Source organism: Pan troglodytes, chromosome 16 (genome assembly GCF_028858775.2).
Source record: "Pan troglodytes isolate AG18354 chromosome 16, NHGRI_mPanTro3-v2.0_pri, whole genome shotgun sequence".
Taxonomy (NCBI): Eukaryota; Metazoa; Chordata; class Mammalia; order Primates; family Hominidae; genus Pan; species Pan troglodytes.
Window position 1 is genome coordinate 53,921,679 of NC_072414.2, and position 12,989 is coordinate 53,934,667.

The 12,989-nt window shown below is 34.2% G+C and overlaps 1 protein-coding gene across 18 annotated transcripts in view; it reads right to left on the minus strand.

The window, feature by feature from the left end:
- Nucleotides 1-12,989, minus strand: part of VPS13C (vacuolar protein sorting 13 homolog C) — a 202,616-nt gene that overhangs the window by 60,659 nt on the left and 128,968 nt on the right. For 17 of the 18 annotated variants that reach the window (XR_010151392.1, XR_010151394.1, XR_010151393.1 and 14 more), the window contains 9 exons: nucleotides 11,548-11,717; nucleotides 9,962-10,209; nucleotides 7,547-7,776; nucleotides 5,912-6,004; nucleotides 3,152-3,517; nucleotides 2,699-2,785; nucleotides 1,254-1,403; nucleotides 823-1,087; nucleotides 40-200 (listed from right to left, as the gene is read on the minus strand). Coding sequence is in view for 15 of the 18 variants with exons in the window: in XM_054666973.2 (XP_054522948.1) it covers nucleotides 40-200; nucleotides 823-1,087; nucleotides 1,254-1,403; nucleotides 2,699-2,785; nucleotides 3,152-3,517; nucleotides 5,912-6,004; nucleotides 7,547-7,776; nucleotides 9,962-10,209; nucleotides 11,548-11,717 (1,770 nt within the window). In the remaining 3 variants the exon portion in view is untranslated. The remainder of the gene's footprint in view (nucleotides 1-39; nucleotides 201-822; nucleotides 1,088-1,253; nucleotides 1,404-2,698; nucleotides 2,786-3,151; nucleotides 3,518-5,911; nucleotides 6,005-7,546; nucleotides 7,777-9,961; nucleotides 10,210-11,547; nucleotides 11,718-12,989) is intronic. The other variant, XM_016928318.4, reaches the window with a different exon arrangement.

Genomic DNA, 12,989 nt, shown 5'->3' on the forward strand with positions numbered 1-12,989 from the left:
GATACACTGAAAGGGATACAATTCACTTTGAAGTATTACCTGTAGAGGAGAGCGAAGGGTAATTACTTTATTCCCTTCAGTTGCATCAATTTGTACCAAGACAGAGTCAGAATGACTGGCATTGGGATTCCGTACATTATACAATCGCCGTCCAGGTCTGGCCACAGGGATATTTGCAACTTCTGTATATCCGTGAGGTACTAAGGCAGTGCATAAGTGAAAAGAATTCCAAATATTAATTTGCCAATGTTTCTCTATAACAGAATAATTATTAGTACCTCAAAATAATGACGAGTATTTTTCCTCATCACTAGAAATGATCACCACAAATTGCTTTTCTAAGACATACACTTAAAAAGAAGACCAGTTACTGCTATAAAATTTTTGGCTGAAAACAATTTTGCTTGGGGTTTTGAATATAAAAACAAAATCCAACTTATTTCTTATTCTCTCAATCATATAGCAACAATCTTTTTCTTTGTCACAGTGTCAATACTGTAAGACTTCTGAATATAGCTATTTTCTCTCCTCATTAAACTCCTATCTTTTTAAAAACACATTACATATATAATATTTATATATATTATATAATATATACATTATTTAAGGGCAGAAAACTAATCTAGTTTTGTAAAGTTTTCTTAAATCAATAAAGTTTAATTTTCTCAAGTTTAGAAAACAAGAAACAAGAGGTTAGCAATTATATGTTTCAAATGTTGTATCTCCAGATATCTGCAGCAAAATGTTTTTTCACATTTTATCAAAAATAAGCCCACACCAACAACTGCTAAGATACCCTTAAGGAAAACAAATATAGCCTACCAATGGTCAGAGTGAAGAAAGAGCTTTCTTGACGGCTCAATATAGATAGGTTCCCTTGACTTGAAGGTACCATGCTGGCATACTCCAGTTCCAAATTCTGGCCAGCATCAACATCAAAAATATCACTTTTCTCAGGGAAGCCCATTACTCTGAGATTAAAATTGGGCTTCACCTTAATGGGAACACCTACAGCATTTTTTACCGTAAAAGGAGCTCTGTCCTTTAAAGAGTAGTCAAAAGTAGAAGCAGTGCCCTCTGAAAAACCCTGAAAAGGAATATATCATCACAGTAAAATTTTTGAAAAACATACATTCTTTCCAAAACCTATACCATAATTACACATTTTTGGGAAACTAATTTTGATGACAAAAAAATTATATGTTTCATTTTAAAATTCCACTGGAAATATTCTAAGCAAGATTCAGACATACTTTTGCTAAATTGTTGAAAACATTAAGACAACTTTTGGATATTGTTATATTCATTGTATTTCCTGAAGAAATATGAATTGCCATTTGTGGCTCAGGAATAAAATCATCTCCTGGCAGCAAACTTTTATCCTGAACTGGGTTCTTCTTTACCTATGAAGAAAAATAACATAGCAAATTTAAATTATTAGCCAGTTGATAATAAAATAAAAATGCTGGAGTTCAGTTCTCCTAAACTGATCACTTTATAGTAATGCTTCGCAAAAGTCTTATTTTCAAAAATATACCATGCTTCACTTTGATTTCATGGAGATCAGCATTCATTCTTTCGGGATATAGTCCAAGCATGGGGAAAAGTTTAGAATTACGCCATGAAATTATTCAAAGCCAGCTACAATATTTGTCTCTTACGCATTCCTCAGAGCATAGCTATTTATTCAGTGTCACCCAACTGGTGATTATGTGTTGACGAGCAATCTAAGAGGACCCTGAAGTCTAAATTGATCTTTATTAGAGGTGCCGCCTGGAAATGTTTCTCTCCTTCTATTTTTTAAACCAATAACACCTTCAAATAAGTAATATTAATATAATAAACACTTAACTAGCCATCAGATTCCATCACCTTCTGTTCTAGTAGTATTTCAAAAGCCTTGTAAAACATTCTTTGTTAGCCTCCCTATGCCAGAGAAAGGCAGGTCAGAAAAATATTACTTCTTTATTGAGAGGAAATTGGAACACAGGTTAAGTGACTTATCTTTAACAAAAGAATATGTGGAGTCAGTTTCAGTGCCTGACTCCTTAGTAAGGCTGCCCCAAAGAAGTATGCTACGACAATTTCTTAACAATATATGACTCAAGTTCCTTTTAATCAAGAAAAATGTGCTTCAGTATCTAGGTTTCTGAGGTGTTCTCAAAAAACAACATAAAAAGATAACACACAAGAGTTCATTAACAATTCTCAAATATTCTGGTCTCACCCTTAAAAATCACTGAGTACTAAAGAGCTTCATTTATGTTTTATCTACCAATATGTACTCTATTAACAATTAAAACTGAAAAAAATTAAAAATTCATTTAAAAATAAAAATTACATGCTAATATAAATAACATTTTTAATCAAAAATAACTATTTTAAAAATACAGTGAGAAGAGGAACATACACATATCTCTTTACTGCCTGCCTTAAGGGAAGACAGATAAATTCTCGTTTCTGTTCTGCATTCAATCTGTTGCAATATCACATTCATGTAGTCTCTGGAAAACTCCACTATACACTCGTGACAGAATGAGAATGAAAATGATATATGAAAAGAGTTCTGACCTCATGGACAGAGCCCTTAAAAGGGCTTCAAGGATCCTAGACCACATCTTAAGAATCACTGAAATAAAAACTATGAATGAATATGCATAGTATCATTCTATCCAAAGATATTTTAAGATTTCCTTACATCAAGCCTTAAATTCCATTGTCTCTTCCCCTCCACTCTCTCAATCAGTGGCTCCCAGACAGCATGGATCTCATTGTAATAGTGCACCTGGAAAGATACACACAAAATTATAAGACAGTCCTTTGGCTTTAATTACATATTTCTGTAACCAATAGGGAAATTATTAAGTAATTAATGTTATATATCATTAGCCATTTTCAAAACCCATCTAACAATATATAGAGTGTATTTTCCTTTACTCTCTTACTCTACTGTCATAAATTATTTAGCAAATCAATCTTTAAAAAATAATTATCAAAAAACAATACATCGACAAATTAAATGTCAGAATACACTATCTATTCACATATGTACTCATAGTGGCCATGCACAAACAAGAAAAGTGTATATCTTAATTCCAAAATTGCACTTTCAAGAAGTTGTCTCTGAAGGTATTAAGTGATGTGGCCATACCTGTAGTGTCACGTCAGCAGCAGCATCCATTAGAGAAGTCCAATTTTTAATATTTCCTGAAAACTTAGACTCTGCCAATAACAAAGGTACAGTTCGATGTCCAAGGCCACATTCTAAGGTAACTTGAATGGATTCTACAACAACACCACAATTTTCCTCTATCAGTGAATGTTCAATGCCCTTGAAACTTTCCGTTATTTCTGTTGCCGTGTCAACACCAAGAAACCAAGTGTTATAATCATTAATCGATTTGATACCCCAAAGATTTTCCATTTCCTTAGATGTATCTTTGGATCCATCTTCTTTTGTTTTTGGAGACAATGCAGCCATGATTGTCAACACAGTATTAAGAATTATGGGTGAAATCTTTAAAAAAGAAAGCAGAAAAATATTTATAATAAATTCTTTCCCAGATGAGAATATACACATACATGATTTTAAGTGACATACATTAATTATAAGTGACATTTTTAAATTAAACAAATTTTAATTTTAAATTAAAGTAACTAATTTAAATTTTGAATAAATTCGTAACCAAGAAAAACAAGAGAGAACACAAAATTATGTGTCAAGCCAAGTAATCATGCAACACTGACTTCTACTCAGGTTATCTGGAATTAAATAACTAACGTTATACGTCAGTAGTCAAAATCTAAAGTTAAGCTGATCAATTCAGAGCAAAACAGTGTTATGTGAATAGACAAGTATAGAAATGTAAACAAATTCTTCATTTTAAAAACAGCTACATTAACTAAGCCAAAGTGTGTGATCCTTTTCAAGATACACATAAATATCGGTAAGCAACAAGATCTTCTGAAAAAAAAAAGGAAGAAAAAGATATACATTTGCCTTATTAAAACTGGAAGACTCAAAATCACAGCTCTCCTTTGACTTACCCCAAGATCTGTAAATCCTACCTCTTATTATCTTTGGATAGTGCCTTTCTTTGCTCACTTCCCTCACTTCCTATTACTGTGCCTTAGTTCTACACTGATGATATCTTCTACGTCCAACGCCCTCTCAGCCTACCCTCCACACTGCCACCAGCATAATTTTTCTACAAACCAAATCTGAGTATGTCATTCTTATGTTTAAAATCTTCATCAACTTCCCATAATTTTTTATCCCACAAGATAAAATTCAAACTCCCTTTAACTTAATGTGCAGAGCTCTTTGTGGCCTAGTGCCTATTCAACCAGCTAGCCAGGATTCTCCCAAAGTTTGAGAAATACTAGGTTAAATAAGTTAACTGTATTCCTTTATTGTTCACTTCTCACAATCCTTACTTAAAATGTAAAGGGATATAATTATATCATCAAAAGCAGGATCTAGTATGTATTGTTTTCCTAACTTACTTGTCAACTTTTTTTCTGTGTCTTATTAATGTCACTTACAATTAATGCTTCCAGTCTTACAACTCCACCACACCATTCTCTCCAGCCATATGTGACCACCCCTCTAAATCTTAAAGGATTTTTTCACACCTCTGCCTTTGTGCATATTATCAGTTCTGTCTGGAGAAACCTTTCCATGCTCCCCATCTATTTAATCTCCCTTCAAAACTCAAATCAAATAGTCCTGCTTCTACATAGCTTTCCCTGATGTCCTGGTCTGAATTAAAGGCCCCATGCCTGTGCTCCCAACTGCATCTTGGCCATGCCTCTAGCACTGAAAGCTGTAATCACTGATTTCTTTCTTTCTCCCGCATATGTCATTAAGTTTTTTGACAGCAGGGGCTACATATCCCCAATGCCTTGTAAAGGACATTTTTTTAATACACAGTAAAAGCTCAAAAATGTTTTTTGAATCAATCATAAATTTATACACAAAGAATGTAAAGTCTCACCAGCACCTAACCTAGTGCTTTAAAATACTTGCAAATTCGAGGCGTTTTTCCCTCATTTACTACTTTATATATTTTTAAAAGTAAATCCATTAACAATATACATTCTGAGACTATCCAGTATTTTAAAATATTGAGAAAAAACTAAAATGATATTTACATGGTACTTCAAATGAAATGAGTTTGAGCCTTAGTTCAATCACTGTTGGTCACGGACCTATATAAGTAAAGCTACTACCATTATTGGCATTAACCAATCAACCAAAAATTAAGCAATTAACCAAAAAAGGACTCATTTTTGTGTCCTTTGTGCAAACAGAGAAATAGATTGCAGAAAGTATTCTGTATCTTCTATTCGTGACTGGGCACGAGGTATACTTAAAGAACCTGAACGCCATTGGAAAACAATTATTGTTTTTCAATGCTTTAAATGTAGTCAATAAAACAGTAAACTCCAATAATTATTTCTAGTGTACATCTGTCATTATAAATATTTGAAGCCAAAACATACAGTTATTAAATTCAATCAACTTATACATCAAATAAAAGCCTAAAAAGAACTTATTACAAATAAAGTAATAACAACCTCTTCTCTCCATCCCTTCTTCCCTTCTCTTCCCACCCCATATCTCTTCCCTCCTCTAACTCAACCCCCCCAACACACACGCAAATAGAATAGAGAAAAACTACCCCGATCATTTGTAGATATTAAAAAGTACTCTTTTACAGAAAATAGAAACAAACATTTGCATTAAAGAAAAACATACCTTAATGTTAAAAGTTACTGATTACTGAATATGTGACTAGCATAATGCTTGAGTTATGAGAGACATCAAAAGCTACTGTCTCAACTGCAAATATGCAATGTTGTGAAGAAAAATAAGAATTTTCACTCAAAGATTATGTTAAGTACTAACCTTAATTATAAATTCTTTAACCATAATATTTATATTTTGTTTTCCTGAAGCCCACGTACATTTTTCCATAAATAAAGAACAGGGCTGCAAGACCTATAAACAGATAAATGAAATTCACATTTCCATAGATCCATTATATACATAACACACACTTACAAGAACCATGTCTTACTTAACTTGGGATCTTTAACTACAGCCTGCTATTATACTAAAAGCAAAAAAGCAAAAATAAATTAGCTGAGACTCTGTTGTGAAGACTCTTCTGAACTATGAGAAATCTGTGAACACTGGAAGATCACTTTAAGCAGTTCTGATGAATTTCATCATGCCAAATCCTTAAGTAATAAAGCAGATTTACTGTTTAAAATGTTTCTTTCTGCTAAAATAGTTTTCAAATGATGGCCTCTATAAAATATACCTTTGAAATATCTATAAAAGTGAGCTAAAGACTGTGGTAAGGTAGGTAAGTAAACAGTTTCCCGATGCTTGACGGGTCAGTCTGAAATATCATGTAAGGCCTTTATTAGAATAAAAGTCAATTCATCAAATTGTGAAGCCTACATTCTTATATATCATTAAAGAAACGAATAAATAGGCTTGTACCTGAACTGAATGGAGCAATTAGTACGGCATAATTATCAATTCTTAAAAAATAGGATGAGGCCAGGTATGGTAGTGCATACCTATAATCCCGGCACTTTTGGAGGCCAAAGTAGGGGGATTGCTTGAGGCCACGAGTTCAAGACCAGCCTGCACAATATAGCAAGACCCCCTTCTCTACAAAAAATTAATTAAAAAACAAAAACAAAACTAGCCAGCTAGTAGTCCTAGCTACTCAGGAGGCTGAGGCAGAAGGATTATTTGAGCCCAGTAGTTTGAGGCTGTAGTGAGCTAAGATGGCATTACTGCACTACAGGCTAGGTGACGGAGTGAGACCCTTGTCTCTAAAAGAGAAAGAATTAGGAAGAGCTAATTGATATAAACTTTTGGTGACATGTATAAAGACGATCCTGTCAAAGAATATTTCATGATAAAGTATAGACTTCATACTTTCTTTATGCAAGTCATTTTGTCCACAAATTTTTTACATTTAAAATGCCACTGCAAATTAGTCACATAATATAATGATTATCTTACCATAAAATTATCAATACTAGAAAATAATTGGTGCGGTAATTAACTGACTAAAATCATATGTTTCGATAATAATATGAAAACATAATTGACATTCACTTTTAATAACAGCAGAACACCATCGCTTTTGGCGAAGTGACTCCAATTTAATTTTTTTCATTCTAAGCCTAAATATTCACTCATTCATTAATTAGGTATACCATGGTGAACAAAAGAAACAGTTGAAAAAGAATATTAATTTGTACTAAAATTCAAACACTACTCAACAGAAGATGGTATAATGAAAATAAAACCGTTCTGGAGGTAGTCCCCAGTTCTGTCACTAGCAGCCATGGCTAAGTCATTTAACATCTTTGGAATTCAATATCTTTATATGTAAAACCCCAAGTTCACAATAAATAATCTCTAAAGTCCCTGCAGAGCTCTCATATTCTAGGATTCTATGAATCAACCGTTTCTGCCATTCTTCAACCCAAGATTAGGACACAAGGTAATTCTTACTGTGGTAATGTTTTTCCCTCTCTTTTCTCTGAGAAAAGGGCAAGCGAGCACTTTCAGATCTCTCACAGAAGCTTCCATCATCTGTTCGAGTTTGGATGTTGACAGAGAAAGGTTGCACTGAAACGAGGCTGTCAGAGCAGGAGCATCAGCCTTTGTCAGGCTGGCAACAAATACCACTTCTGGATCTGTGATCATGGCCTTTAAAGTCATATTTGGTCTAACAGAGTCATCTGAAGAAACAAGCAACAGGAACCAGAAAAGTTTAAGGTAAGTCTTTTCATTTGACTACATGTTATCTACAAGTTGTTAAGTTGTTCTCAATGTTTTTCTATAACAGATATGGTGAAACTGACAATATTAATTGGTTAATTAATACTAATTATTAAATGATTATTAACAAATGCAGATTGAGCAAGATAAGGCAATCTGATCCCTGTCCCAAGAATACCATTACCACTTTGACCTAGCAAGAATAATCCTGTTTTACACTTTTACACTGTTGGCGGGACTGTAAATTAGTTCAACCACTGTGGAAGTCAGTGTGGCAATTCCTCAGGGATCTAGAAATAGAAATACCATTTGACCCAGCCATCCCATTACTGGGTACATACCCAAAGGATTATAAATCATGCTGCTATAAAGACACATGCACATGTATGTTTATTGCGGCACTATTCACAACAGCAAAGACTTGGAACCAACCCAAATGTCCAGCAATGATAGACTGGATTAAGAAAATGGCACATATACACCATGGAATATTATGCAGCCATAAAAAAGGATGAGTTCATGTCCTTTGTAGGGACATGGATGAAGCTGGAAACCATCATTCTCAGCAAACTATCGCAAGGACAAAAAACCAAACACTGCATGTTCTCACTCATAGGTGGGAATTGAACAATGAGAACACACGGACACAGGAAGGGGAACAACACACACCAGGGACTGTTGTGGGGTGGGGGGAGGGGGGAGGGATAGCATTAGGAGATATACCTAATGCCAAATGACGAGTTAATGGGTGCAGCACACCAACATGGCACAGGTATACACATGTAACAAACCTGCATGCTGTGCACATGTACCCTAAAACTTAAAGTATAATAATAATAATAATAATAATAAAGAATAATCCTGTTTTGAAGTTCTTTTTATCAGAATTAAAGAATGTGCATGTACGCAGGCATAAGTATATATTATATTGCAGAGGCAAGAAGGGGAAAACTGGAAAGAATATCAGGAAGAGGAAAAGAGACCCTGATAAAATAGATTATTATTAGTTGTTTCTTTCAATTTCACCCAAAAGTCCATAGTCAATGTCATATAATCTATACTATAAATATATTCAATGCATATATAAATATAGCAATATCAGATATGATCACTATTTAAAAAACATTAAAGGTAAATTTTAAAAATAGCATTCTTACCAGGACATATTAGTTTTCCAATTTAGGTTATACATTAGAGAGAAAAATATCTGACCTTAGACATTTATAATTTAACATAGAAAAGTCACTGATCTGGCAGGAGCAAGGTGTAATCCACAGCACTTGGGGAGGCAGAGGCGGGTGGATTGCTTGAGCCTAGGAGTTTGAGACCAGCCTGGGCAACATGGCGAAGCCCCATGTCTACCGAAAAACAAAAAATACCAGGTGTGGTGGTGCACAACTGTGGACCCAAGCTACTCAGGAGGCTGAGGTGGGAGAATTGCTTGAGCCCACCTCAGGAGGTGAAAATTACAGTAAGCCAAGATTACACCACTGCACTCCAGCCTGGGTGATAGAGTGACAGCCCATCTCGAAAAAATTTTTAAAAAAAAGGAGAGAAGAGGAGAGGAGAGAACAGGAAAGAAAAGGAAAGAAAAAAAATGGAAAGAAAATAAAGAAAATCACTGATCTACTGGATAATGCTGGAATAAAAGAAGTATAGAGCTGAAAGTGGCTTCAGCATACACCTAGACCAGACATTTGCAAACTCTTCCACAGAGTTTAAGGAGTTAAAGCGACATCCAGGGAAGTCCTGCTGGTTCCTCCAAAGTCCCCATGTTCTGCTTTAATATTTTCAATTGTTCTTCAATGTGCTAGAATTCTCAACATGTTTTTTTTGAATAAGATTCCCCACCTATAAAACAGGCCACTAACCACTGACCCAAATTAACTTCATTTCTGGATCAGTAAAGAAATGTTCATGGCACAGTTGGAACCAGCGGACTTTCCTGGCCATTGGTCCAATGTCTACTGTACCTCTCTCTTAAAAATGTTTTAAAAAACTAAAAAGCTAAAGTTTTTATACAGAATATGTTTAAATCTAAAAGACTAATTTTACGTTCTTAAATTTTTCATTTCTCTTTTTTCTGGTTTGTAATTCTTGTCAAAATATACAAGTTGTCATCTATGACAGATAAATTCTGCTAACCTTTCTCTATCTTGACCTTCCCTGTGGCAGTCTGTCTTGGTAAAATCTGTGTTTCTTTTGCCACATTTTCTGGACTCTGAGGCACAGCTTTGATAAAGAAATCTGCCACAGTCATCAGAAATTCCACACTGGCACATACATACAGCTTGTCAAGAACAGCATCAATTTGACTTCCATTTTTGTCTTGTTTGTAACTTATATCAATCATAGAACTGTTGTTATCTTGGTCATTCTTTCTGTCAATCATTCTGAAAAAAAATAGGCTATTCATTATTTTATTCTTGCTAAAACAATAAAAAAGATGAAGAATTTCCTATATACCTCAATAATCTTTCTTTCACCTTTCAGTTTCTAATCTGTATAGAAAACAGGTCAACATTAACTAGAATCTAATTTATCCATTAGTAAACAAGACTACTAATCTCCAAAGCAAGATATACGTTATTAAGCAATTACTGAATATTTTATACTTATAATGCAATTCTATATGTTATTGCATTATAATGCAATTTTTGAGTATTACATTATAATGCAATACTAAAGAAACAAACCAATAATGGCCGGAAAGGAATTTGGGCAATTAACAAAACAAATCAGTGTAGTCACACAAAATAAAGGCAGCCTTTTAATATTATTTATGAAATAAAACCTCCCTGAAGGAATTTATCTTCAAAGATCATCCTACGAAAATTTGAGTCCGAAAGTATTCAATACAACTCAAATCATCAAGTGTTTATCAAGTGTGCTCAACTATAGTTCCCCTATGTCCTCCCATGAACTGGAAAAAGCAGGCTACCTAACAGACGATAGCATTTATCACCCTTGCCTGGAGAGCTGTGTAGCTACTCCAGACACAAAATTTGCAAACTAGAAAAGCTGGGTGCATGACAGCACTCTTTCCTCATTTATTCATCTCTCGGAAAAACAAAGGGCTCAGAAGTATCCCATATGTATTCAATGGAGTCCAAGTTTAAGTAGCAACACAGTTTTTCTCAAAAACAACAACAAAAAAATCAGATACAAAATATTATGTCTCATTACTTGAGAAAAATAAAAACATAATTAGGCTATTGAAAATTACATATTTCCCATTTTAGAATGAGCTAATATAACTCACCCTTTCAAAAATGGCTTGATGATGTGAATGTGCTAGAGATTCTATTTCCATTAAAACTTTGAAAGAAATTTTGCATAACTGTTTTAAAAAGACATGATCAAAATAAACATGATGAAGGAAAAATCCATAGCTTGAAGGCTTTTTAAAACAAAATTCTGCCTACTGGGAATAATTTAGAAAAATACATCACCAAATATATCACCCCATGTGGATTTAACTATTAAAACTCATTTTCTCTTAGCTCCCATTTTAAGATGTTACTCCATTTTATTATTAAACTTCCCTTTAACTTAACCTTTAAAGCAGCTGAATCTGATATTAGCACTACTTCTTAATGCAATTCAAATCAGGAAGTATGACCAAAAGACAGAGATCTTTTTTGGATGATCCCTAGCCTAGCAATGCCTGGCAGCCATGCAGGTGCAATGTCAACCTTAAATAATGTATTGCAAATTCAGAGCTGACAAACCTCGATGTTGCTCTCTCAATTCCTTCTCTGAGATCATCAAGGGTGCATGTCTTAAGTTTAACGCTGACATTCATTGAGCCATCCTTAAACATCTTCCCTGAGGAGGCCATAAGATGTAGTCTGAGTTCACCAAGTTGGAAACTGTCATTATGAAATGCAACTCCAGATTCCTATGGTACATTTTTCAAGCAAAAGAATCAATTACCTTTAAATATTATATAATTACTTTTAAACATATTAATTCAAAACTTAAAGGCAAACTGATCTCATGAATTTTAAAAGTATGAGTGCTAAAATATCTGAATGGAACAGAGAATAATATGCATGTTTGTGAGTATACCTGTACATACAAATAAATAGATATATGTGTGAATATCCAACAATGATTAGTATAGAAAAATTTATCTGATTTACAGTTTAATGCAAATAAAAATAATTAGGAAAGAGCTGTCAATTAATCAATTAATCTAACTAATAAATTTTTTCTTTTCTTTTTTTTTTTTTGAGATAGAGTTTCACTCTGTCGCCCAGGCTGGAGTGCAGTGGCACGATCTCGGCTCACTGCATCCTCCACCTCCTGCGTTTAAGCAATTCTCCACCTCAGCCTCCTGAGTAGCTGGGATTACAGGCGCCCACCACCATGCCCGGCTAATTTTTTTTTTTGTATTTTTAGTAGAGATGGGGTTTCACCATCTTGGCCAAGCTGATCTTGAACTCCTGACCTCATGATCCGCCCACCTCGGCCTCCCAAAGTGCTGGGATTACAGGCATAAGCCACTGCGCCCCGCCTCTAATAATAAATATTTAATAAGCTCTTCCGTTAAAAAACAGTGATAAGATTTATGAGGTTTACGAGAAAGAGTAAGGCATGGTAGATGATGTGAGTGAGCATATACCCTAATTCCTTGAGAAAACAAAATAGAAATACACTAAAAGGAACATCACAAGAAGATGCTATTAGTTGTAAATGATTAAATATTTTGTGACATACAGTATTTTATTCATTCATATTTATATCTTCTCACATTTCCCAAAAGCCATTTAGTGGTTAGGTAAAGAGTATAAATAGTAAAAACTCAGAGAGGTTGAAGAGATCATTATGGCTGGGGAAAATTCATAAAGAAGGTGAGAACTTAATAGAACCTCAGAGGCTGAGTGGGATCAGATAGGCTAAGAGGGTGGCAGAAGACACTCTACATGAAGAAAAAACATGAACAAACAATTCAAGATGCTTGAGGACATAGGATACAGGGTGATTGGGCTTGGATACTCCGATTAAAGAATGGTAGGGAAAAAACTAGAAAGAAATACAGAGGCCTAATCAAAGTCTCAAATCCCAAACTAAATATTTAAATTTTCATGTATAGAAAAATGGACCTCGATCTTTATTCTACCATAACATATAATTCCAAATTCTCTCAGTATGTCCAGATTAAAAAAAA